The sequence below is a fragment of the Rhizophagus irregularis genome, chromosome 22 (genome assembly GCF_026210795.1).
Source record: "Rhizophagus irregularis chromosome 22, complete sequence".
NCBI classification, from domain to species: Eukaryota; Fungi; Glomeromycota; class Glomeromycetes; order Glomerales; family Glomeraceae; genus Rhizophagus; species Rhizophagus irregularis.
In genome coordinates, this window is record NC_089450.1 from 106,655 (window position 1) to 134,651 (window position 27,997).

General features: G+C 25.5%; 7 protein-coding genes across 7 annotated transcripts; 4 read left to right on the forward strand and 3 right to left on the reverse strand.

Moving 5' to 3' along the window:
* Positions 1 to 441: 441 nt before the first annotated feature.
* On the reverse strand, positions 442 to 4,171 carry OCT59_014262 (uncharacterized protein; the record flags this gene model as incomplete). Its single annotated transcript, XM_066149891.1, has 16 exons — positions 442 to 544; positions 635 to 800; positions 1,027 to 1,176; positions 1,246 to 1,373; positions 1,456 to 1,525; positions 1,685 to 1,803; positions 1,876 to 1,992; positions 2,076 to 2,293; positions 2,359 to 2,473; positions 2,560 to 2,660; positions 2,737 to 2,819; positions 2,919 to 3,109; positions 3,184 to 3,289; positions 3,372 to 3,621; positions 3,688 to 3,854; positions 3,922 to 4,171. The coding sequence occupies 16 exons, from the start codon at positions 4,169 to 4,171 to the stop codon at positions 442 to 444; spliced, it is 2,334 nt and encodes a 777-aa protein (XP_066002120.1).
* Positions 4,172 to 4,831: 660 nt separating this feature from the next.
* Positions 4,832 to 7,216, forward strand: OCT59_014263 (uncharacterized protein; the record flags this gene model as incomplete). The annotated part of the gene is made up of 3 exons (XM_025320970.2): positions 4,832 to 5,966; positions 6,063 to 6,312; positions 6,385 to 7,216. 3 exons carry the CDS (start codon positions 4,832 to 4,834, stop codon positions 7,214 to 7,216), a joined length of 2,217 nt encoding a protein of 738 aa, XP_025170101.2.
* A 5,165-nt stretch (positions 7,217 to 12,381) lies between these two features.
* Positions 12,382 to 14,084, forward strand: OCT59_014264 (uncharacterized protein; the record flags this gene model as incomplete). Its single annotated transcript, XM_025311590.2, has 2 exons — positions 12,382 to 13,667; positions 13,750 to 14,084. 2 exons carry the CDS (start codon positions 12,382 to 12,384, stop codon positions 13,910 to 13,912), a joined length of 1,449 nt encoding a protein of 482 aa, XP_025170100.2. The 3' UTR covers positions 13,913 to 14,084.
* A 2,091-nt stretch (positions 14,085 to 16,175) lies between these two features.
* On the forward strand, positions 16,176 to 17,467 carry OCT59_014265 (uncharacterized protein; the record flags this gene model as incomplete). The annotated part of the gene is made up of 6 exons (XM_066149893.1): positions 16,176 to 16,301; positions 16,451 to 16,458; positions 16,558 to 16,663; positions 16,759 to 16,815; positions 17,179 to 17,277; positions 17,342 to 17,467. 6 exons carry the CDS (start codon positions 16,176 to 16,178, stop codon positions 17,465 to 17,467), a joined length of 522 nt encoding a protein of 173 aa, XP_066002121.1.
* Positions 17,468 to 18,665: 1,198 nt separating this feature from the next.
* OCT59_014266 (uncharacterized protein) lies at positions 18,666 to 19,139 on the reverse strand (the record flags this gene model as incomplete). The annotated part of the gene is made up of 1 exon (XM_066149894.1): positions 18,666 to 19,139. One exon carries the CDS (start codon positions 19,137 to 19,139, stop codon positions 18,666 to 18,668), a length of 474 nt encoding a protein of 157 aa, XP_066002122.1.
* Positions 19,140 to 22,192: 3,053 nt separating this feature from the next.
* Positions 22,193 to 24,144, forward strand: OCT59_014267 (uncharacterized protein; the record flags this gene model as incomplete). The annotated part of the gene is made up of 3 exons (XM_066149895.1): positions 22,193 to 23,747; positions 23,837 to 23,915; positions 24,021 to 24,144. Coding segments are annotated over 3 exons (1,635 nt in total). The 3' UTR covers positions 24,022 to 24,144.
* A 242-nt stretch (positions 24,145 to 24,386) lies between these two features.
* Positions 24,387 to 27,953, reverse strand: OCT59_014268 (uncharacterized protein; the record flags this gene model as incomplete). The annotated part of the gene is made up of 6 exons (XM_066149896.1): positions 24,387 to 25,539; positions 25,609 to 25,653; positions 25,728 to 26,591; positions 26,669 to 26,742; positions 26,831 to 27,332; positions 27,402 to 27,953. 6 exons carry the CDS (start codon positions 27,951 to 27,953, stop codon positions 24,481 to 24,483), a joined length of 3,096 nt encoding a protein of 1,031 aa, XP_066002124.1. The 3' UTR covers positions 24,387 to 24,480.
* Between the last annotated feature and the right edge of the window lie 44 nt (positions 27,954 to 27,997).

Below are 27,997 nucleotides of genomic sequence, written 5' to 3' on the forward strand. Positions count from 1 at the left end.
ATCAACAAAATTTGAAACAAAACTTATCTTAAACATTCTTAACACAAAGGTAGGATAGAATAGCGACAATATGATAAGATGCGGACGGGTAATTTATTTTTGTATTCAGAGGATCATTATTTCGCATGTACACAGATTCGATCAAACAACTTATTAAATACAAATAAAAAAAATAATAAAATGATCTAGTAATAAAATTATAATTTTTTTACTGATATTTAATTGTAATTTTTTTAATCATAATCTGCTAAATCAAGTTCTTCATTTAATTCTTTTATTATATATCCTTTCTCATTTTTTAATTCGCAATTTTAAGATATTTAAGATATTAATATTTTAATATAAATAATAGAATAATAAATCTAATAATTAAATAATCATTAAAATCAAAAAAAAAAGCTATATTAATTTTTATTAAAATCATTTACAATTAGTAAATTATTATTTTAAATTTTTAATCTTATTTTTTAATACTATTTCAATATGTCTATTATAAATTTTTGTGCTTAGTATATTTTCTCTTAACGCACATAATCCAGATTCTCTTTAATTATAATTAAAAAATATAATATATATTTTAGAAAATTAATTAAGATATATATATTTTTATATTTAGAAAAAAAATTTACTATACCTTATTAAATTTTCTAAATCAGCTCCAGTAAATAAATTAGTACTTTTTGATAATTCATTTAAATTTACATCATTGTTAAATGAAACTTTTTTTGACATAATTTGAAGTATATTTAATCTTTCTGATTCGTTAGGTAATCCAATATAAATTAATTGATCAAATCGTCCTAAATAAAAATATTAAAAATAATTAAAATATTAAATTAATTAATCTTAACCGGGGGAATTAACGGGTAAGGAATTATGTTAATTCTGGTGGTCTAGGACAAGGATGCTCGTGAACTGAGTTTACAATCCAGTTTTGAAGTTTGACTAGGAATTATGTAATTCCGCCCACCGGTTAATTTCCCCCGGTTAAATTTAGTTATTCTCTTAAAAAACATTAATTATTACCTGGTCTAAGTAATGCATCATCAATTTGATCAAGTTTATTGGTACATCCAATAATAATAACTTGTTTTAATTCTTGTATACCATCTATTTCATTTAATAAAGTGCTTAATACTCTTTCATTAACTCCACTTGAATTACTACAATCCCACTCTAAAAAAATGTAATTATTTTTTAAAAAAATTATTTTTTTTAATAATAAATAAATAATATTATAATTACCTCTTTTTGAAGCTATTGAATCTAATTCATCAATAAATACAATACATGGTATAATTTGTCTTGCTCTTTTAAATAAACCTCTTATAATTTTTTCTGTATCCCCTAAATATTTTGAATAAATTTTTGGCCTTATAAATAAAAGAGAAAAAAAAAATCAATAAAATTTTATATTTATAATTTAATTATAAAAATAAATTATATAAACTTTACCCATCAATACATATAACATTCATATGAGATTCAGTAACTAATGCTTGTACCATTAAAGTTTTTCCACATCCTATTAATTATAAAAAAAAAATAATATAGTTAAATAATAAATTATTATGCATAATATTAACATTAACAATATATATATAGTTTTTATTTTGCAATATTTGCTAATGTAAGTAATAAACTATTAAGGTAATTCATTAATAAAGTTAAATTTTAAACTTGCCTGATGGACCATAAAGTAATATTCCTGATAATGGTTTAGCACCTAATTTTTTATAAGTTTCATGTTTAATAATAGACCATTCTACAGCTTGTTTTATTTTCTTTTTTATATGTTCATATCTGAGAATCAAATAAACAATTAATATAATAAAATATAAAATCAGTTGTATATACAATATTATTATAGCTTACCCGCCTATATCATTCCATTTTTGTTGTGGTAAAATTGATTCTAATTCGATTTTTTGTAATGGATGCATAATAGACATAGCATATTCAAAATCATTCCATGAAATAATTAAAGATGATCTAAAAAAAAAAAATAATTCCATTATTAAATTTATGTAAGTTAAAATAAAAAAAAATATTTTAAAAATAAAGTAAATACTTGCCTAATATTATTATTACCTTTATTATTTTCTGATACATTCTCAATCTCATTATTCTCATTAATTCTCAAATTTGTCAAATCTTTAATTATATTATTCATATTATCACTAACACTAACTTTCTTGTTATTTTTGTTTATATTCTCTACATTACTCAACGCTTGTAATACTGCCAATCTGCATAATTTACCTAAATCATTTGGTACATATCCTGAAGTCATCTAATATATTCCAAAGAAATAAGCACAAATATCATTTATGGAATAAGTGTATAAATAAACCATACCAAGCCAAGTTTTGTGATATAATCTTTCATAACTGAATTATTCATCGCTTCGTTTACAGAAAAAGATAGGTTTAATTTTGATAAATATAAGCTTAGAATTTCTTCACGTTGTTTTCTATTTCAACACCAAAAAATTATATTTTATTAAATATTAATCCTAACAGATAAGTGATCTTACAAGACATGCAGAAGTATAAATACCTGGATGGTATTGATAAAACTAAATTATGTTGAAATATTTCTACTTTACATAGTTCTACTGGTAATTTGGACTTATCACAAGTAAAACCAACTACAAAGACCTATATTATATTTGAAAAAATTAATAAAGCTTATATTGAAATTTTATTGTTCAAGTTGTTATATCCATGAAAATACCTGATCAATCTTGTAAATATCTTGAATCTCTCTCACCAACATGCTGATAACTTTCATTTTCCATTTATCAAAATAATTCTGATCTGCAAACAAAAAATTTTAAAACCAGTTAACTAGTTTTAAAATTATTGCGAAATTTTGAAATGGAATTATCTGATTCATTTCATTTAAATATTTCTTACCATCTACAGCCAAAATATCAAGATCTTTTATAACAATGACGGAAGGCGCAGATAACATAGCTTTTGTAAACATAATTCTCAATGGATTTTTATCATCATCTTCTTCAATACTTTCAAACATATCATGTTTTATCATCATCGTTGTTAATGATATCATGAATAATGTTGCTGATAGTTTATTACAAATATGTCTGTTGTTGAGGTAAAAAAAAATCTTTTAAATAAATTTGAAATTTTTCAATTAAAGATCAACTTTTGATCTTACTGTATTAGTGATTTTTTACCACTTCCATGTGGACCTATAATTAATGCTGTTCTTGTTTCTTGTATTCCAAATTTGCTATGAATTTCTGTGTTTAAAAATGAGCCACCTTAGGGAAAAAAAAATTTTCTTTTATTTCACTGCAATTAAAAAAAAGACTAGATTCACTAGATTAATTAAAAAATTCGTACTTATAATTTGATAAAGAGAATCAATTTCATTTTCAAATCCTACAATTGATGGTACTTTACGTGGAACAAATAATGATGAAATATCAACTTCTGTTTCACGTTGATCTATCTTGGAAATTAATGATGAACTTTGCACATGAAGTGCAGATATAAATTCAGAACTATCATCATTTGAAAACTGTATCCGCTCTACACGAAATATACAAATTTGATCCATAATAAAATCGGATAATAACGAATTCTCAGATACCTAATAATAATTAGTTAAATAAGTACAATAACATATAAGAGTATATAAAAAATGAAATTATTATACCAGTTGATTATCAAAATGGTTTAAAATTAAATCGGGCCAATCCAATTTATATGATTTTGCTCTTTGAGATGATTGTAAATATGGAGAATGTAATGATTTGCTTGAGGGTATCCAAACATCACCATATATTTTTGTCAAAAAGATTTTCTTTACAATCGGTATACCGTCTATTGGCAAGAATCGGGGTTTAGAGTAAGTTGAATAAAAAATTAAAAGGTAATTGACAAAAATTACTTGATGTATCTACAAGTTGAACATTGACATTATCCAAGTGTTCACAGGTCAATGATAACCATTTTGGTAAAGCAATAACACTTTTATCCAAATCATCATTTAAAACACAAGACAAATAAAATTTTTGAAAAAAATTATTTAATGAAATACATAAAACATCATTATTAGATGGAAATTGATGATTTATTAATGAATTTGGATGTAATAAAACTTGATTTGATTTTATTTCTTCTTTAAATATAGGTTTCATTGATAAAACTAAAAAAAATTTAGATAATCGGTAGCCTCGTATAACGTATATCACAGTCATGTGATACACGTGATATTATATTAACTGCAAACCCACTCCGTGTTAAAAACATTCTGTCCATCTGCTAACGTCACCACTAATTACATGGATATTTTTTTTCTTTATAACAATTGTATTTAAACGTTACAAAGAAATATTGTAAAAAAGACATTAATACTACAGTACTTAAATGATGTAACTTTAATTATTTCTTTATAAAATATAATTATGGTCATCCAATAAAGAGTATAATGATGTAAGAAATTTTAGGAAAATTTTAATCATTTTAATCCGTAAGGGATAATCATTTTTAGTAAATTAAAAAAAAAAGACAGTTCATTATTGAATAATAATGAGTCCTTATAAGTAGCGAACGGACTTTAAATTCCGATCATACTTTCTGTAAACTTAACAATATGGAATGGAGTACACGGAATTGACGGAATTGGATAATACAAAGTGCATCTCAAATTTCCCAAATTTGTAGATATTACAAACAAATCAAGAAACATATATCGATATGCAGCATAAATACAGATATAAATTCAAAGAAAATTCAACCATCAGTTTTTGGATTATAATTTTTTTTTCGTAAAATCATTAATTACTAAACACTAAAAAATGATGGAAGAAATTGTTCGTATATCAGTTAATTCGATGAAAAATGTGAATGATGTTGTTGGACCATTCTTACCTTTCGTTACTTTAATAACAAGTTTAACTAAAGAGATAGCAGATGCATATGAAAATGTTCAATATAATAAAAAAACATGTGGAACTTTAGTTAATAGAGTAGAAGCAGCGGAAGCAGCAATTAAAGGATTAATGAGACAAAAAGAAGAGAATATTGTAAAATTTTGTAGTCAAGATTATTATGATTCTTTTTCAAAATTTGTGAATTGTTTAAAACATATAAAAGAATTTTTTTATGATATATCACAATTATCAAAATTTAAAAAATTTTATACTAGTGGTAATATTAGAGAAACTTTTGAGAAGATTATAAAAGAATTTGATTCTTGTTCTATAGATTTAAATTTGGCTATTTCTATCGCGAATAATGATCAATTAAATAAGGATTTGGCTATATTGCATTCTGATATTATTGAAATGATGAAATTTTTAGATAATGTTGAAGGTGGTATAACTTCAATGGATGATAAATTACAACAAATTGTTGATAATAATAGTGAAATACAAATTCTAAATAAGAATATTATAATTAAAATACATAATATTGAAGAACAAAATAATAAAATTATAGAACAAAATAATAGAATATTAGAATATGAAGATAAACATCAATCTCTTGATTTTACTCCTCTCAACACCGAAATTGAAACTATTTCAATATTAAATAAGGAAGTGAATAATCAACATTCAAAAATTGAGGTTAAAGCCAAAAGAATTGTTCCTTCAAAAATTAAGGATGCCCCACAATTTGTTTCACGTAAAGGTAGTAGAATAACTATACAGAAAAAAATTTATAAAGAAATGGATGTTGCTTGTAAACCTATCTCAATGGATAATATTCAAAGAATTCAAAAACATCTTGCCATTTTAAAGAAATTAGATACTTGTCCTTATATTATTCAATTTCATGGTTTATCAGAAATAAATGGTGAAAATGTGATGATCTTTGAATGGGCTGAATATGGAACTTTAAGAGAGCTTTATCTTAATTATAATATTGAGTGGGATGCGAAGATTTCTATAGCGAGGAACATCTGTCGAGGTTTAATTTTTTTGCATGCAGGTAATGAGGAGCTTTTATTAACAGTTAAAATAATTGTAAGTAACTTGTCTAACTTTAAAATTTTTAAACCCTATACCTCCAACCCCCTTCCTGCAGTGGAAATTTTACATCACGATATTAGATGCGAGAATGTATTAATTACTGAAAATATGTTACCAAAGATTTGTAATTTCAAATTTTCTCGTGAATTTAATGCTGCCACTATCCAAATTGATGATATGAATGATATAATACATTGGTTGGCCCCTGAAAAATTGAATCATATATCTACAGAAAAGGATTCTAAAAAATCCCATAAAAAACAAGATGAGTCCAGTAGTTATACTATTCAATGTGATATTTTCAGGTTAGTGAATTATTTTTTTAATATGATATAAACAAAAAGAATTCCCCTAATAACTCCTCTTTTTGTTTTTAGTTTTGCAATGCTTCTTTGGGAACTTGGATTTCAAAAGAAACCTTATGAAAATATGCCTATATCTCAAATACAAAAACATGTATCAAGAGGTGGTAGAGAAACGGTAGATTTTGGTTTAAGTCCTAATGCTATCCAAAAAGAATATCGTAGTATTATTGAACTTGCTTGGGCACAAGAACCATCTTTACGTCCAGGAATTCAACATATTTTTAATATGTTGCAAGAATTATACGAGAAACATGTATTACAAAGAGGTTCTCCTTTATTACGTCCAAAAATGAATGAAATTGATGAAAGTTTACATAGTTTATCAATTACTGATCGTAATATTGGTCCTATACCTAAAGTTACTCCTGTTACTCCATTAACCCCATTTAAAGAAGGTTTATTGGCTCATAAAGAAAAAAATTATGAAAAAGCTTGGAAATGTTTTGAAGAACATGCAAAAGTTGGTGATATATTAGCAAAATATTGGCAAGGTTATTATTATTTAGAAGGAAAATATGTTGATAAAAATCATGCAAAAGCTAAAGAATTATTTAAAGATGCTGCTGATGGTGGAAATGCTGATGCTCAATTACGTTATGCTTTTTGTTTAATTGATAAAGAGAATGAAAATATGGACTATGATAATTTCTTGAAATATTTAAAAATGTCTGCTGATAAGAATAATCCTACTGCTCTTTATAATCTTGGTGAAATTTATTTACAAGGTAAAATGGGTATTGGGGAGGATGAGGCAAAAGGCATTCAATATTTAAGGTTGGCTGCCTTGCGTGATCAACCTAAAGCAAAAGAAATTCTAAAAGAACGTAATATTAATTTATATTAAAAAAAAGAAACAATTTGTCTAGTATATTTATTATATATTTCCGTCTATATTGTCTATATTAAATAAACAACCCCATGTATGCTATAATAAAATCTAGTATCATAACCATAGTAACTAGTAAGTTTCATCATTTTGATCACGTGATAATACTATGAAAAAATAAAAGTTTCTAAACAACTTCAGCGTAAGGTTTAGAGTTAAAAGAATGCCATTTTTTATTTTATATTTAAGTAAATTGTAGAGGATTCAATTTTGGAATCTGTAGCGTTTTAAGTTTTGTCATCTATTTTGGTGAAATCTTGCATAACCGGCATCTCAAGTTCAAAGTCAGAAAAAGTCAGAAAAAAAATATACTTATTATGCTATAATTGAGAATGTTATAGAAATTAGATATTAGATAAAATGCTTATTGTATCAGTTAACAATATATTAGCTTTTTTAATTTGCTCTAAGAAATCAATACCTTCTGTTTGGGTTGCTTTATTCAAAGAATCAGTTTGTATTGCTTTATTTATCTGAGAAACTTCTATTTTCTGTCTGTATTCCAGTATCCATATAAACAAAAGCCTTCAACTTTTTGCCTGTCTACCATTTAGTAACAAATTTACTTTATTTGCATAATGTTCAAATATTGGAGCGAAGTAAAAAATACATGTAATATCTTCAATAAGTTAGTAGTAATAAAAGAAATGTATGTAGATTAAAGTTTATAAAGTTTATTTTTGAACTGGAGACTGATCATAGAATACTTGTTATTATGGTAATTTCATTTTATCTTTATAAAGAAAATAAGGCTATAAATTCAGAAATGCTAACTAATTCAAATTGTTGTTAGAAGTAACTAGCATCGATCAAAAAAAATTATCATATATATATAAAATCCTCTCTGTATATACGTTATAGAACTTGATTAGATGAAATTTTATTTGTAAGTCTTTATTGATATTATTTGTCTTTCAATAGGTATATAATAATAAAACTTTAACATTGCAAAAATATACTTTAAAAGATTTTGATTACTACTACATGCAAAGAGGAAAAGCTATTATTTATCAATAACCTCAAAAAAGAAATAATTCATTTCTGCTTATCAGACTAAAATCTAAAGAATAGAAGCCTCAATTAGTTCTTATTAACTGTTAACTCTAAATACTCAAACATTAAATGTTAATAATTACCTAATCTTATTATTATATATTATTTATTAAAAAATACCTAGTGTATTCATAAATAATTCATTACAAATCCATTAAGGACTTGTGATGTAATTTGGCCAGGATTTAGGAGTGTTTGCCAAGCAATTTGATTTGTATTTGCATTAAAGATATATATTCTTACTTCAGGCAGGTTTACAAACTGATCAATCAACCACCTCTCTTAAAAAATATTAATTAATAGATCTATAAAAACATAGCCATAATAGTTTGTCTACTTATCTTAATGCCACTATTAATCCACTGCAACATTTTATTATGAATATATTAGGGTAAATTAAATTGTAAACGTAACTCTATAATGAAATTCAATACAACTGAAAGGTATACTTCATTTCGCTAAGCATCTATTAAAACATTTCACTTGCAATAATAAAGCAAAATTAAAAAAAATGATGCGAACTATCCCTACATTTGAAGATGTAATAAGAATGACACCAAAATTGGGACTTAAAATATCACCATTTGGTAATGTAAAAGCTCTCTATAATAAATAAAAAGATATGATTTTAAAAAATAGAAAAATTTTTTCACATGATTCTCGCATAATGTATCTGTGAAGAAACAGACACAGGTCGAAATGCTAAAAATCGGCAAAAAAAATGGCGTGAAAAGCAGTGGCTATTCTTGGCTATTCTTGGCTATTCTTGGCTGTTTTTGGCTATTTGCGAATTAACCTATACTATTTGTAAATAGTTTATACAAATTTGCGAATAGTTTATGCAATTTGCGCCATTTTTTTTGCCTATTTTTGGTCATTTGACGTGTGAGAGTTAGGATAGCATCGCATCAGTTATTGGCTTATGTTATTATTTCCTTTTTTTTCAACTATTTTTTTTATATACGATTTAAACTAAAAATCAAATAATTGCTTAATAACTGTTTGCAATATATCAAGTTGACCATCAATAAAGTTCAATCGAAATAAACAAGAGTTTATATTTGCAGATCACCAAACCACATTTGGTTCTATTCAAATATCAATGATTTGTTTATTTTTGAAAGGAAATTTTGATTTTTTAGCAGCAGTTTAAACAGTACCATATCATTTATAGACTAATTCTGCAGAATGCGTAATGTCAATTATAAATCTTAGATTATAAGGTATAGCATTAAAGAGAAGTAATATAAGTTTTGATTCTGAACTAATATTTAAAAATTTAGGAATAATAGAAGATATTCAAAATGTATTATCATTTAATCAAACTTTAAGTAAAGAATTAAAAATGGTTATTAAAAGTACCCAAAAAACTTTAAAAATTAGAACTGAACGATTAAAATTGAAAAATCAAAAGTTTAAATGTATTGAACCAGCCATTTTGAAAGAAATAAATGGTTTATTTGAAGTAAATACTTATCATAAACTTTATTTTGCAAAAAAAAATTGAGTTTCTTTAGTATATTTACTCAAATTTTATAGTCAAATTCTTTATATAGATTTTAGGTGAAAAAATTAATAATACTATTACTCAAAATGGTACTTTTCAAAATAAACTTCGTACTTATGTTGATTTACAAAAATTTATCAAATCACACTGTTTAATCTGAGAATATTCATTTCAGGTATAAATTTTAATTTTATTAATTTATAATATTTAATAATATTAACATTATATGATTAAAAAATGTGGAGAAAGTGATTGCTTAATTTGTGATTCTGTTCAATTACCACATGAAATTTTTAATCAATTACATTATATACCAGATCCACAAATTTTAAGTAGTGAGTATTTTTTTATATTTCTTATTTAAAAATTTTTTCTAATTCACAAATTATTGATTTAGATCCTGATCATTATTAGGATTTTAATTTATTGTATGGGCAAAATACTACTGAAAAAGATATTCCAAGTAAAAAAAATCATTATGAATGCAAAGAACTTGCTCCAAATGGAATTTTGATTGCTGCAAAAGTTCATGATTTTGTTTTTTGCATTTTTTGCTCAAAACTACACTGTCTATGGGTCTGGTTCATATTACCAACAATCATATTACTGACAATCATTTTACTGACACTTACTTTACTGACAGATACATTTTACCAACAATCATATTACTGACAATCATTTACCGACAAAATAATAATTATTTTTAAGTTATAAAAAAAGCAAATTATATAAACTAAATTAAAAAAATTATTAAGAACAATTTTAAGTACAATATATTATGAAGCTGAAATAAATTTTTTAAAAAATAAAATTGATAAAATTAAATATTAAATTCAAGTTATTTTATTAGTATATATAAATATCATAGTATTTTACATTTTGTTATATATTAATCAATTTTTTATTTTATATATTATGGTAAATTCTTTTATATTAAATATGTATTTTAATTTTCATAACTGAAGTGGGTAGTGAAATAGTAATAAATACTGTAAGTGTTGATAGTAAAATGAGTATCGGTAAAGTGTACCTGTCAGTAAAATAATTGTCGGTAATATGAGTGTTGGTAATGTGAACGGGTATTCTATCTATTTAGCTAATATGTATTAGATGATTATGACTATGAAGCATTGTAAACAGTCATGAAAATATTTGCATATACATGTAGTTCACCAATTGTTCCAGAAAATCATTTCTTATATGATAAGATTTTTGTTAGGACTTAGGATGAATTTAACATGTAATTTACCAATTGAGCAGGTGTATTATTCTTGTAAGATTGAACTTTCACAGATATGTTATTATTGTAATGAAGAAGATAATTTTGTTGAACCATCACAAGAAATTTTATCTCAATTTCAAATAGTATATCCCTTATGTGAAGTTTGTCAAGAAAGAGAAAAGAATTTTTTTACAAAAGGCAAAATACAAACGTGAAAAAAGAGACATATATAATTTCAAGTAAAAATTTTTACAATATATAAATAGATAATCTATCATTACCCCTTTCTATGTAATAAACATTATATTAAATTAGTACTAATAAATAATAATTTCCCATCATTTTTTGTGCTTGATCATTGCCTAAAAAAATTTGTAATTTTTTTTTGATTCCCTACCCCCCCCCCCATGTCTTTTTTCAATAAAAATTTTTGTTAAACATAATAACTGTAAGTTAATTATTAAAAAAAAATTTATTGATGTGCTAAATTTGATATCACGTGAAATAAAAATTATTGGTTGCCAAGTGTTGATCAACACGTGAAATTAGACCAATAACCTATGCCTTAATGATACGGTATCCAAGTTCCTGTGAATTGCTAATTGTTTACAACAGCTCTTAATTTTTATTATCTACGCACTAGTGTCGTAAATAGTTGGAAAGACTCAAAATTAACAACCACTAAGGTTACTGTAATTCAAAATATAATAATAACCTTTATACTACGCACCTGCGCAAAATATATATTTAATCCAAGTATCCAAGTATACTGCGGTCTTTTAATTTATTTGCTTGGCAAAATCACATTGTTCTACAAAATTTAAGTATGGATTTCGTGGAAAACCGGAGTTTATTGAACCGAAATTCCGACGCGGCGAATTTCTTGTTTGTTTTTTTATTAAAAAAAAAAAGAAAAATACTTGGAGAAAAAATATTGGATTATTTTAAAAATCAAAGGTATTTTTAGAATAATTTCATTACTGTAATTGAAATTTAATAAATTATTTAATCAAAAAAAAAATGTTATTATGATTTAATTAAGCAACTATATAATTAACCTATATATAGTTTTTTTTTTAAAAATAGTTTTATAAAAAAGAACATTCTATTACTATAATGTAAACGTAATCCCCGTGGTTCCCTAATTCATTTAAAAAAAAATGTTAAATTTAAATTCTAAAACAATTATTTCTTTTTTTTTATTCTTTTTTTTATATTATTAGGAATAATTAAAATACGTTCCCTATTTTTTTATTATTATTGAAAATCCAATCCAAACCATTCCGAATCAAATAATTTCACTTATAACAAAATGCAATAATCATCATATTATTACTCAATATGAGAATAAGGTCAATTTGTGCAGTGATTTTATTAGTATGGATTAAATTTATGGTATTAAAAGTTAGCGCAGAATATTGTTTCGATCCAAATATATTGGATCCAAGAGGAGGAAAAGTAGTGAATTGTGCATTAGTCACGGATATAAAATCACTGCTTAAAAATCAACAATATATAAAATCACCCGCTATACTTTCTTTCAAACAAAATGTAAATATGTTTGAAACAACTTTACATTGTTCATCTACAGAAGAAATTTGTTCAAAAGTAAAAGCAACATTTGATTCAGCGGGAGAAATACTTTCTTCAACAATTAATTTTGTTGAAAAGATAAAAGTTAATGCAACTTTTACACCATTTTGTGAAAAAGGATATTGTGAAGATGAAGAAATATTAGGATCGGCTGGTCCGATAAGATTTCATCCTATGATTGATGATGATGATATGGTCAGATTATATCCACAATCTTTAGTTAAACAATTTCAATATCATACTCATTTAGAATATTCTCAATATGATATTGGAGCTATTTTTAATAGTGATGCAAAATATTGGTTTGGTGGTGAGATTAATATAGAAAAAAATCAATTCGATTTTTTATATATTATATTACATGAATTGATTCATGGTTTAGGATTTGGTTCAAGTTGGGATCAATATTATGTTGGATTAATTACTCCACCTATAATTAATAAATTTAATGGTGTTAAGATTAATGTTGAATCAAATAATAACAATAATGATGAAGATAATAATAATAATAATAAAGAAAATTCTATTAAATTTGTTGAATGGGCTTTTGATAAATATGTAATATTAATGGAGAATAAAACAAAAATATCTTCAATTACACAAGAATTAAATGAATTTTTTGATCAAAAATCATTAAATAATATAAAAATTAATAATCAAAGGGATTTTGAAATCAATTTTCATAAATCTAAACAATTTAATATTGCTAAACAAATGTTTGGTTTAGCTCAAACTCCTAATACTATTGGATTTTTATCAAAAGAAAAAGATAATAATAATAACAATATTAATAATTCAAAAGAAAAAATAGATAATAGTAAAGATGTTGTTATATTAGAAACTTCTTTTAATCCTTTTAGAGTTGCTAGTAGTATAAGTCATATTGATAATTCCCTTTATTCTAATACTGAAGATTTTTTAATGAGACCTGTTATTATGAATGGTGTTACTCTTCAACAAGAGATTATTAATGGTGGTAATTATTCCGGTGGGCCTATTGGTCCTAAACTTAAACAAATACTTGAAACATTAGGGTAAGTAGTATAAAGAATTTTTTTTTTTTGATTTTTTTTAAAAAAAAAAATTATTAAGTCTCGTTCTTCTTTAAATATACAGGTACTCAACAAAAGATAATCCGGCTTCATATAGGCCAAGGGTTGTTAATCCTGCATCAGTTGACATTTCCATTGCCGCTCCTTTATTAATGGACAATGTTTATTTAGAAATTATATTTTCTATATTAGTCACACTTACATTTCATTTCTTGATTTATCAATGATAGCTGTTAATGTTAAGTTAATAATAATTTGCATTCTGATATATACATATATACACATCTATTATTATAATTATTATTGCAATCATATTATCATATTTTTTTTATATACACGTATATTTATTATTTATTAAATAAAATTAATTATTTTATTAATTATGTTTGTTCATCACCACTCTTTTCCTGCCCCCCAAATATGTGTTCTAATTAAATTTGAAAACACTTGATTAAAATTTGCCAATTGATTCAGAATTTTCAGAATTACAAAATTCTCTCAATTAAAAGCTTTTTGGTGATTAATGGTTACGACAATAAAATTATAAAGACAATATATCTTCTAAATTTCTTTAACGGACAAGAATAAATTATCCGTAAAAAGTGATATATTATCCATACTAATATATTATCCATACTATAAAGTTGAAGCTTAAACAAATATAGAAAAACAAGGAGAAAATGGGGATTTGGTATTGTTACCCCATTTTTTAATAAATAATTATTAGTTTTATTAATATATAGTATTTAAATGTTAATGAAATTAATTGAAGCTTAAACAAATAAATCAAAAGGCGCGATGAGTGTGTAAAATACGAAATTTGGTATTGTTGACCCATGTTTTTTTTTAATAAATAATTATTAGTTTACTAATATATATTAATGAAATTAAACGGTGCGATAAATATTAATGAATGAAAAGGAGCGTGTAGGAAAAACAAAAGCAAATGGATATTTGGTTTTGTTAGTATTTGGTTCCAACTCCTTCTTAAATACCGTTCATCACCAATTTTGAAACTCTGAACATGATTATCGTTTTGCAATTTAATAATATCATCTTATGATCTATATATATAGCTTTAGCTCCAATTGCTCAATTGCTCCAGCTCAAAACTATCAGCAAATCCACTTCCCAACTTTTTGTCCAGTCATCCATCTTCACTTTCAAATTCTGCTATTTGTTCAATAATTTTCCATTGCATAGGTTTTCCTAAACCCAACTTGCAATACCTTCATTTTTTTCAAGACAGTCCAGTTATTTGGTTATAAAGAACTATCATTTAATTTTAGTATTTGAATATTGGTTTTTATACCCCCACCAAAAACATCACGTTATCACTTGCACTATTTCTTGTTAAAAATGGTATGAAATTTTTTGTTATACTACATTGTAAAGTCTTCATCGAAATGTAATAAATGGTTTACGCGTCCTTTCTTAATAAAAATTTTTTGTCATACTATAAAACTTTACTTCCAATGCCTCTCAAACTCTTATGCACTTGTATATTGATCATTCTCCAATTTTGAATTCATGGATGTTTTCTTTATCTCCTTTATAATAAACAAGCATGCTCAACGATAACCTAAATGAATCTGTAACAATAAGTTTTATTAGAAAGGATCCTCTTTTTGGAGCTTTTATCATAATACAAATCACTTCTACTTACTTAGGATATTCTGCTCTAATTATTTATTAACAAAAATTCTATCCTGATGAGATCATGACCCTGAACAGCACTATATCAGCACTATCAGCACTATCAAGGTATCCAAGAACTACTCCATGAAAATTTTTTGCTTTTTGCTAATAAGGTCGGTTGTGAAAGTAGATTTGTCTGGATGCTGGAGCATAATGCAATGCATATACTCCTTATTATCACACCCAAACTTCTATAAAGTGTGAAACCTGAAAATAGTAAAGATAGATCCGAAAGTTGGACTTTCCAAACCCGATTTCCAAACAAAAAGTTCCAGATCCTGCTCCCTTACGAAAATTGGAAGCCTGGACGATGGACGTCGGATGATGAAGAACCTAACCTCTTCTCATTACTGGACCACTACGATGAGGCACAGTTGCCACCTAACGGGGGAGATCCCGATTACTTCGACCGATTTATAATTTATGTGATATTCCTTACGTGATGGAGTAAGAAGACAAATAGATTAAATAGATTGATGACGCCAGATGTCCATCTATCTAAAGCTTTAAGGATAAAAGAATTAGAAGTTAATATCATATAAAGAAATGGAAGAATCAAAAGTATTTACTTACCAAGAGTCAAACTGTGTTGGCTCAGATAGGTTAACAGGCGGAAGTAGGTAATGAAATATATTTCTCGCATCCTCCCTTTCCTTTACGAACATGGCATGCTCAAAAATATTTTCAGAGGATTTACCTGAATTAACCATCAACGTCTCCTCCATACACAACGGCAAAATGTCCTTCATTTGTTGGAAACGTGGTATTAAGAAAATTTAACAATGGTTCAATATGTTTAATATATTGGCTGATATTATATATCCGCATATCTCCTATACAATCAACATCACTGATGATGAAATCCCAATTGTCCACAAAGTTGGCGGCAATTTAGATACACTAACTAATATTAGTAAAGTAATTTAATGATAATCTTCTTTTCGGATTATTAATAGCATGGTACATTGCACACATGAAACGAGTTTTCTCATAAGCGCATGCATTTTAAGTACTTGTTTCTCCATTCTGTTCTCACTGATTATCTTATTATGATTCTTACACTTTAGCCTACAAGGTTGAACTGACATTGATAATTCTAATAAACAAGCTCAATCATTAGCATAAGTTTTCTGCATTCTCTTTAACAACCTCTGCAACTAGTTATAATTTTTAGAAGTGCTTCTGTCAAAACTAAATTTTGTAATCATGTTTGTCTACACTCTACAGTTGACAGTTGTAATGCTTTATATCGCATAGTATATAAATTTTCCCTGTATCTGGTATTTATATGTTTGCAACTTAAAAAAAATTATTTACGTGTAACCTTTAAAATTTTGATGGTTCTTTTTTTTTTGCTCTTCATACACTGCAACAGTCAACAATTCCTATTCCTTTGACAGAATTTATTTCGTTTAAATCTAAAAAACCTTTCGTAAGAATTTGTAGATGGATTACTTTATATGATAAGGAGACGTGCAAATCGCACGTGACTGCTAAATACGATATTATTGGTCATACGGTCATACCATACATACGAATATTTTCATGTATCTCTGCGAAAGAGTTTTACGTTTTATGTGTTTATTAAATAACGTTGTCTTGCTAATTCTGGAGGAAGAATTGGTTATGTGCCTTATTTTAACTTTTCAAAGAACTTCACTTTCACTCATTATATACACTACATTCTTACACAATAAAAAAACACGACGCGAACGATCGTCTAGTACATTTTTCATTGCTATACGCAAACGAACTATGATTTGGTAAGGATAATATTTTGAACTTTTTTTTATAGAATAGTTATGGAACCCGCATTCTTAAAAGAAACTGCATGAAAAGTCCAAAGGAACTCGGAAATAAACAAAAACTCGTTCCTGGCAAATATTTTGACAAGGTAAATTTATTTATCCATTTTTTAATTTGTATACAATAATCATTAATTCAATCCACATTATTAGACCATCTTAGTAGTAATTACATTATATATCAAAATTTCGAGAGCTGAAACTATTTATTTAAACATACCAAAGCAATGCATTTTTATATTTTCATATAAAGGATTAACTAAATTCATAATCAATTAATTACCTTGTTACACCTGGTTATACTTATGGGTCAATTATCTACCAAACTGTAAGAAAGAGTCAGTCACCTTTATCTGATCTGTTAATTGGGCTTAAGCGATCACGTAAATCAAACATTTTTTTAAAAAATAAATATTATAAACTGAGCCCTATGAACTGTGCCTTAGCTGTGGCTGTAGAAATTTATGTGGCTGACACAGGGAGGAGGATAAGGCTTGAAAAGGATATTGCGGATTGCGGAAGACTGACAAAAATTTCGAACGCAAAAAAGCTACCGTATATACAGTAATTTACAGTACAGTATATACTGTAAATGTTATATATGCGGATTAATTTAGTCACATGAGGAGGATCAAAAGAGTAAATTTTGCGGCAGGGACATTTTGTTTGCATTGTTGCATTGTAAAAAAAAAAAAAATAGATCGTAAGATTTGCACATCTTTAATGCCTAAGCCACCTGTCACCATATCACATGTATTAGTATCATCAAAATTTTCACATGTAACAATCAAACAAATAACAAATTTGGAGAAAAAAGAAAGCCAATTTTTATTACGAAAAAAAGTTTTTTTTGCCAAATATACAAAAAAAATTGCCGATTAATAAACGAGTTTGCCGAAAGTATTTTTAAAATTTTGCCATCGAAAAAAAGAAGAAATAGAGAAAAAAAAATCGAGATAAAAATGAAAAAAAAAATGAAAAATAATGAAAAATAATGAAAAAAAAAATGAAAAAAAATGAAAAAAAAATAAATGAGAAAAAAAGAAAAAAAAAATTGAAAACATAAACGTTATGAATAATAAAAAATGGTATGCTTAAATGAAATCATTTTAGAAGTTGATATGAGGGAAATGAAAAATATGCTTAACCAAAAAAAAAAAAAAAAGAAAATATTTTTTTTTTTGGAATGATGAAGGGTAGTAATTTACAAAATAAAAAGAAAAGAAAAAAAAAGCGGGAAAAGATCTTACAAAATTTGGATGATATGGAAATTATAATAAATAGTGCCAGCACTAAAGAGATAAGTTATGAAAATAATGTTTTTTTTTTACCAAGCGTTGGCACTCCCAATAAAATAAAAAAAATATATATGTACTTATATAACATATTTATAACATAGTATAGTATAGTATAGTATAATATATAAATAAAAATGTTTTTGTGAATGATAATTTACAAGAAAAAAAGGATTAATAAATTAAAAATCATTATTAATCTCATTTTGAATAAAAGCGAAAATAATAGCTCTAATTTTATTTTCTAAACCTAAAAAATCAATATTTTTCCAAAATTCATAACAATTGTCCGAATTTAAAAAATCATATAATTTATCACCATCACCAGTATATAAATATTCCAAAATAGGTTCAAAGGTTGATGGAGATGGTAAAGAAACTATTATCATGTCACCTTCACCGACTTGACCAAGTATTTTATTAAAGTAAATAGATTGTAATTCTAAATATTCTTTATGAATCCAAAAAGATTTATCAATTCCTTCTATACGTAATTCAGCGTAAGCAGTATTTTTATCTTGAAAGTAAGTTGATCCCATTTCATGTAATTTGGCCTCAATATACGAAGGTGGAACATATTCAGTTAATGATGATTTTGAAGAAGGAAGAATGGGAAGATTTGTTTGGTACAATTGGTCAGCGGTAACAGTAGACATTTTTTTTTTATTATTCTGTAAGAATTTCGGTGGAATGTAAAAAAAAAAATTTGTTGATAAAATTGTAAAAATTTATTATTTTTTTTTTATTTTAAATAAATTTCTTTTTTGAAATTGAAAAATTTCGAAGGGGAATCTAACGCCGTATTTATTATCTTTTCGGGATCAAATCCCTCACACATTCAACCCCACATTTCATAACTATTGTCTAACTTTCGAATCTAGGTAAACTAAATAAGAAAAGAAAAAAAAAAAAGTAAGAAAAATACAAAAAAATTGTTATTACTTTTAACATCGAATACTGACGTAGCGTTAAAAAAAAAGTGCATTGCTACACATGTACAATTGTATTAAAAAACAATAGTATGTAGATCGTGTGTCACCGACACAATAGTAATAATTCATCATTAATATTGTCGGAAGAGAAAACTTTTTAAGTATTAATGTTTTAGTTGTTTCAAATCCTTACTTTTTTTGAAACTTAACCAAAATTTATCACTCAGATATCCAACCCAGGAAAATAAATTGATTTGATTTACATTTTACCATGTTATTTATTATTTGGAAAATCATTAAATCTTCAAATCTAGGAATTCACTTTTAAATTAATGGATGAATTTGGTAATAAATTAAAAACATTTTTTATAAAAATGAAACGAACAATATATATTATACATTGTTTTATGTGTTTCATCTACCCTTTTCGTATATTTGTTTATATTCCATTTTGGTTTTTATTTTTTATTTTTTATTTTTTATTTTTATTTTTATTTTTTATTATTTTTTTTTATTTTATTTTATTTATTTTATTTTATTTTATTTTTTTATTTAATTTGTTAATCCTCCTTTTTTTTTTTATTTAATTGAGTTTTATAGTGAACTCCTACTTTATACGGACAATCATTGTCTAGTTTTCTAAAAATATTCATGAATGGATTTCATGTGCATGCAAGATGCATGCAACCATGCAGCCTCTTTTAGGGAATTATAATATAATTATGGTTAATTAATAAAAATAAAAATTCTTTTTTTGAATTAAATTCTTTTCCAAAAAATTTTAAACATGGTTTGAACTCCTTAATAATAATAGTAATAATAATAAGGTCAAACTATTTGAAATTTCAAAATAACCCCGTTCTTTTTTTTTTCTTTTTTTTTTATAAACAAGATTTATATCTTGCTTTATTGCTGGTTTTACTTATCAATAAAATGTGTTAAGCTGAAAATTAAAAACGTTACAGCCCAAGTTTTTTTTTTAAAAAAAAAAGATAATCTTTTTGACCCCTTTTTCAAATGATATCAAAAAAAAAAATTTAATTTAACGCAAGTATTTTCATATATTCATATATATTCATGTCAATGGATTATCAAACTTTACTAATATAAGTTAGATTATAAATTTTTTCATTGAGCCACTCTAAAATCCCTTATTAGTTTTGGGTGTACAGTATCATAATCATTGAAAAGCCTTTTTTTAATTACAACCTAAAAGTTGTTATAAATAAATATTATATATACGTATTTATATTTATTTATTTATTTATATTTATTCTATTCTATTCTATTTTTTTTTTTTTACTATTACTTATTAAATTTTATTATAATTTCTTTGAATAATATTAAATTTAAAAAATTATCTTAGGTATTGTTTCAAAAAAACCTAAACGAAAACGGTCGATTAATTCATAAATAAGCCATTCCACGTGATCTCTAGGTTCTTGATAATTATTTGTATATTTTCAAATTCAATTATTCTGTTCTAGCCAAATTAATTTGGACCGGAAATGTATGATAAAAACAAATATAAGCACAGCTAATTTATGGCTGCATTCACTATTTAAATTATAGAAATTTGGCTGTGACACGAAATAGAAATAATATGTTTAACTAAGAAACCTAAACGAAAATGAAGTTAAAGAGAAAGGAAAGAACCGAGAATCAGCCCGTAGGTAGAGATATCCTATTTAGGCATTTGCTTATTTTGATATATTTTTCCATAATCGGATTTTTCACCTTTCGTGTTACCAAAATTCTAACCAATATTTAATTCCTTTCTTTTTAGATTTTTTGAATTGGAAATTAAAAATAATAAAAATACTTGCTCTCCCGTATTATCTGTATTATTATTGTATAAAATATAAATAGAAAGAGATTATCTAATTTTGTTATAATCTTTTACTTTTTTGACGCGACCCTAATTCTTTATTTTATTATTAATTTTACTTGGTTTCTAACCCTTTTCGGTATTTAAATATTATACATGCTATATCTTTTTTCCCTTTGCTCGTGTAACGTGTGTTATACTTCTTATCGTAATCCTTGATAATTAAGCTGCTCAAATAACGCGTCTACCTTACTAAAAATATAATAACCTTATTTGTAAAGCGTGTATACTTTCCAAATCTGGGAATTGATGTTTACTTTTCATCTCTCTTCTCTAACTTATTTTTTATTTAAATGGCTTGTCGATATACAATTTTATGAGTTTTTACGATTTTCGAATTTTTTTTTTCCCTTTTTTTTTTTAACATCTTTTTTCTCATCTCCTTTTTTTTCATCCTATATATCCTATATCTTAAGGAAACTTCTTTCTTTCATACGTTTCATATTTTTATATATACATATATATACATATAATATATATATATATATATGTATATATATATATATATTTCTTTTAAAAAAAATATACCTTAAAATATTTTCCCTAGTTTAAGTGTTCGAATAAAGAACAAAAAAAAATAAAAATAAAAAAATAAAGAACCAAAAAAGGATTAACCTGTGCATTTTCTTCTTTTATTTAACACGTTTTTTTTAAAAAAAAAAAAATTGGAAAGAAAAATTATATTTTAAGGTAGGAAAGATTTTTTTTTTTACCACTTATTTTCCTTTATATTATTTTTTTTCTTTCTCTCTTTTTTTTTTTTATTTTTTTTCTCCCCTTTCTTTTTTTTTTTTTTAAAAAAAAAAGAAAAGCCTTTTTTGTAAAATTTCTATAAAAAAAAAAATATTTATATTTAAATTAAAATAATAATAATAATAAAAAAAAAAAGATGGACGGTCTTTCAATAGAAGTTTTACGCGAAATTTTTCTTTACCTTAAAGATGATTATAGTACGGGCGATTTGTTCTCAGCTTTAATGGTAAACCGAAGATGGTGCAAAATTATTGTACCAATTCTTTGGGAGGCTCCATTTAACAAACAGAATTATAACAAACATCAATCAAAATGTATTAGAACTTATTTATCAAATGCTGGTGAGAAATTAACCTCCGTATTAACTATTCATGATGTGGATTTATCTTCATGTTCTAAAGGAACGATTTTCGATTACGCATCTTATCTACGACACCTTCCATTATTAGAATTATTTCAATACATAAAGTATTATTTTTTATCTCCTTCAATGTTGGCGGATCCATTAAAACAACCAGATGATGATAGTTATTTCAAGAATATGTTGGTATTCGCTGTATTATGTATCTTATTCACAAAACATAGTACTTATATTCGTACTTTACGTATTGTGAATGATCCTGATTTACATCCTTTAAATATTGTTGTGGCTAAACTTTTGAACTTATCAGGTGCTACTGATAGTTTAAGTGGTTTACAATATTTTCAATGTCATAGTTTATCTAAAGAGGATATTTCTCCTTTATATAAGGAAATGGCTGGAATTTGTAAAAGTATAATTCGATTGGATATTAATTCGGTGATACGTTCTGATGAAGAAGCTTTATCATCTCTTATTAAAGCTCAAAAAAATTTAAAATATTTAACTATAAAATCTGATGAGATTAATTTTATACCAGCTTTGGAATCTATTGGTTCTCAATCTTCTTCTCTTATTAGACTTAGACTTGAAAGTTTATTCTTGGATATTGCTACTGATGAAGCTTTAAATTCAATTAAATCTTGTAAAAATTTAAGATCTCTTATATTACGAAATTGTTATGAATTAGAAAGTCCAAGAGTTTTAGAAATTTCTACTTCATTTCCTTTACTTGAAGAATTTTATTATGGTGGATGTTTTGAAATGCCTGAAGAATTTATATCAGGAATTCTTAAAACTGCAAATAATAATTTACGAAGGTTAACTTTAAAAGATTATACACCTGGTGTTATAACTGCTATTATAACATATTGTAAAAATATTCAAGAATTATATTTATTGGAATTGGATGAGGATGATATTTTATCTATTTTTCGTAATTGTACTCAATTAAAACATTTTACTTTTAATGGTGGGGAAAGTGTTAAAGCTGATGATTTATTTGGAAAAATGGCAAATTGTATACCAAAAACATTGGAATATTTATGTATTTTTATGGATCTTAAAGAACATTGGGTATTTAGTTCTGAAGCTTTAAAGGATTTCTTGGATATTGCAACTGGTCATTCATTTAAATATTTAACAGTTAATCATCGAGATTTTATTGATGATGAAGAAGAAATAAATTCATCTTTACCTGATTATGCTACCATGACAACATTCAGTAAGGAACATTTGGAAGTAATAAAGGAAAGTAAAATAAATTTTCACACTCATTGTGGATATATGCTTATAGAATATCCGGACTTTATTACTGAAATAAATATTCCAGGTAAAAAAATTTTTTTTTAAAAAAAAGTTGATCTTTGAGAAATTAAAAATTTATAAAATATATTAAAATATAATTTATTAAATATATAGATTTACGAGAAACACCTCTGTTTCGAAGGTGGTATCATATACTAGGTCAAAGTTGGACTGAAAGATTGATTGATTCTTGGTAAGTTCTTTTGAATTCCATAATTATAATTTATGTTAATTATGTTACGAAATTTAAATTTAACAAATATATATATTTTTTTTTTCTTTTTTTTAATGATATTAGATGATTTTTGTATATTTTTTCCCTTTTTTCTTTTTAATTTTTTAATAGAATAGTTTAAAAAAGTATTAATAGATTTGGTTTTTTTTTAAAAAAAAGCGAACATTATGATATATCATTATGATATAAAAAAAAAAAGAACATAATAAAAATCACGCTAGGACTTGTTTTTAATAGTGTTTTAATTAATAAGATTCGAAAAAAAAAATAATAATAATATATATAAAAATATATGTATGTATATATTTACTTAACATATCTTAATTGATATGACTTTTATTTTGTAATAAATGATAAAAAAACTAGGTCAATTTATGTTAACGTAAGAACTTATGGATGTAATAATATTTACATAGAGAAATTTTTTTTTTTTTAAACAAAAAAATAAAAATAAAAATAAATTTATTTGATGTATAAAAAATTTTTTTTTTAAAAAAAAAACCAATTTTTTATAAATTTTTGTTTATAATAAACTATTCCAAGTTAAATTCCAAGATTGATTTAAACTTAAATTTAAATTATATAAAGTTAATTTTTTTATACTATCATCATCATCAATAATCCAATTATTTGCTTTTTGATATTCTTTAATATAATTTCCATTAAATAAAATCCTTCCAATATTTTTATTCTTTAAAATTCCCATTATAATAATTTTATCCAATTTTGAATTGATATTATTATAACCACATCCATTATATCCATTATATCCATTATATCCATTATATCCATTATATCCATTATTATTATACTCATTTTGATTTTCTTCTCTTTTATATAATCTTTTCTTATGAGGAGATTCAATATCACATCGTAATATTAACGTATCATCATTAACTATAAAAGTTAAATAAGTGAAATTTTTACCAACATCAATACTTTCCCCATCATCCAAATAAAGAGTTCCTTTAGCATATTCATCTTCATCTAATGCAATAATTAAATAATAATTATTTCTTTTAGTAGCTGCAGTTGTTAATTCAGGATATTGCATAGGTAAAATATGTCCACCTCTAATTAATATAGGTAAAATATCTAATGGTGCTGATAAATTAACATACTCCCCATCAGGATTAGTTATATTATAACTAAATTTATTTGAATAAAAATCATACCATAATCCTGGTGGTATTAAAGCTATAACATCATCAACATTTGATGATAAAACTGGTGATAATAATAATCCTGATCCAATCATGAATTGTTTATCAATTAATAATGAACTTTTTGATAATGGAAACTCGAAGAATAATGGTCTCCATACTGTTAACCCTTTTTTATGTGACTCATAAAATAATGTATAATAATATGATAATAAAGAATATCTTATATTTATAAATTTTCGTGATATTTTTGCTACTGAAGGCCATAAATATGGTTCTTGACTTGCTTCATCTAATCCATTATGATTTCTCATAAACGGATAAAATGATCCAAGTTGCATCCATCTTAAACATAATTCTTCAGTTACGGCTTCTTTAAATCCACATATATCTGCACCAACAAATGGAATTCCGAATAACTAACAAAAAAAAAAAAATTAGTAATAAATTGTAATTCTAAATTATCCTTCAATAATATAATCGCAAACCTGAAAGTTCAAAAGACCAGGAATAGACATGTATAGATGATCCCACTAAATCATCATCAATGTATTTAGTACATGGTTCAATCATTATAAAAAAAATAAATGTCGAAATATTAACTCACATTTGACCAATTGTCACCGGTCCAGTGTCCAGCATATTTACCAGTACCAGCGAAAGTAGATCTAGTGATAATGAATGGTCTCTTTCCTTTCCTAATTCTCTTTGACAATACATCATATGTAATCATACTTTCCATATGACCATATAAATTATGAACATCGTATTCCAAAAACCCATTATTATGGATAGCGTCCATTGATAATGCATTATCATCCAAAGGTAACCTTATACCCCCATTATTAATCTTATATGGGGAATTTCTTAGTTTACGAGATTGATTATAGTTGTTTTGATCACCTACATATTGTGATGATTGAACACCCGAATTTGTTTCTTCGTCATTCACACATTCTCCTCGACACCAACTAGCAAGCTCATTCATATCTATCCATATTCCATCAACTGCAACATCTCCTAACCAATTTTCAAACATATCCCCCCAATAATTAAGGGTATCCTTGTTGAACCAATCAGGAAACACTGTAAGTCCTGGCCAAACTCGTCCCACAATATTTTTTCCTCTTGAATTCTTGATGAAAACATTTCTGTTGACACCATCTTCATAAGGGTGATATCCCGCCTCAATTTTAATACCAGGATCAACAATAACAACGTAATGTTGTTCGTTCTCACGTAATTTCATAACAAAATTTTTCATTTCGTGACGTGGAAAGTTTACGGAATCCCATGTAAAATCCTTGAAATTTTCCATATAATCTATATCTGACCAAATTGTTTCGAGTGGAATATTGTTTGATTTAAACTCTGACACCACATTTTCTAACATTGTCAAATTACTATATCCCCATCTACATTGATGATATCCAAGAGCCCAATATGGTGGAAGCGACGGTCTCCCAATTATCTAAAAAAAAGGATTAAATTTTTTTTTAAAAAAAAGGTGAATAGATTATTTAAAACAATTTTTTCCTCATACTGAACCTTCGTATATTGAGCAATAACATCTGAAGGTGTTGGTCCAAGAAATATATAAAAATCAAAAACTCCTCCTATGACTTTTTATAGTAAAAATAATATAAATATACATATTTCTTTCAATTACAAATAAACAGATCAATTAACTGAAATAGATCAGGGATTTACCTTTCCAATTCAGTTTAGTGGGATTTCCTGGAGTGATGGCTATATCCATTCCATTTGAATTTCTCAAAAACACACCATGAGCAGTACCATTTCTCATTTCCATATAAAATGGTTGAGCTCCATAAATATTTTCTGCAATAGGAGTTGCAGCATCTCTAGTCCAAATAGTATGAAAAGTTCCACGAGGATTTCTCCGAAGTGTATCTACCACTTCACCTAATCCATAAATGAATGGATCTTGTGGTAGTTTAAAAGAAATTTCCATATATTGATCTTCAAAAACTAATGTATTCATTCCAGGAACATTAGTATCAATGATCTTTTCTCCCGTACTAGTTCGTGCAACTGAAAAGGTGAATGGACTTTTATTATATACAAAAGTATAAAGCATATCATCAGTTATTGGTTCTGATTCTGGTATAGGAACAATTTCTTCCGGTATTTCAAATCTCTGCTCATTTGGATCATATATTTTTACATGCAACCGATCCTTAGTTTCATACTAATAAGTAATAATTAATATAACGCGTTTTTTTAATGCCGTCATTTTATTAATAACAATATCAATTACCTCAACTAATAATTTCAGATGGTTTGAATCTTGTCCATAAAGGCCGCATCCAATTCCATTCAATTCAAGATTCGCGATAAGGACGCGATCATTATGCCGTTTTTCAATATTAACTACTTTGTAACCTTTACATGGTTGCGTCATATAATAACAATAATTTCCGCCGATAACATCTGTGGGTTTCCAACAACAATTTAAATTGTTAACACATTCATCCTTCTGAATACCCATATATCCACAATCAACTCTTGTAGCAGGGTCAATATCACAAGAATATGAATCCCCTTTCTTATAAAAACACCAATTATCTTCTGGATTTTTCGATGGACGCCAACAACAAAACCTTGCTTCACACTGTTCTTGTGTTATACCAAAATATCCACAGTCATATTTTATATCACTTATTGAACAAATATCTATTGAATTATTTATTAAATTATTGATTGTCGGTATTTCATTCGTTAACGAAAGATCCTTTTCATAATTCCATGATATCCATAACCATGGTGATATCACTAAAAGAATTGAAATTAACGCTACGAAAAATATCATGGTTATTTTTTTTTTTTCAACTAAAACTGTGTATTTATTTTCTA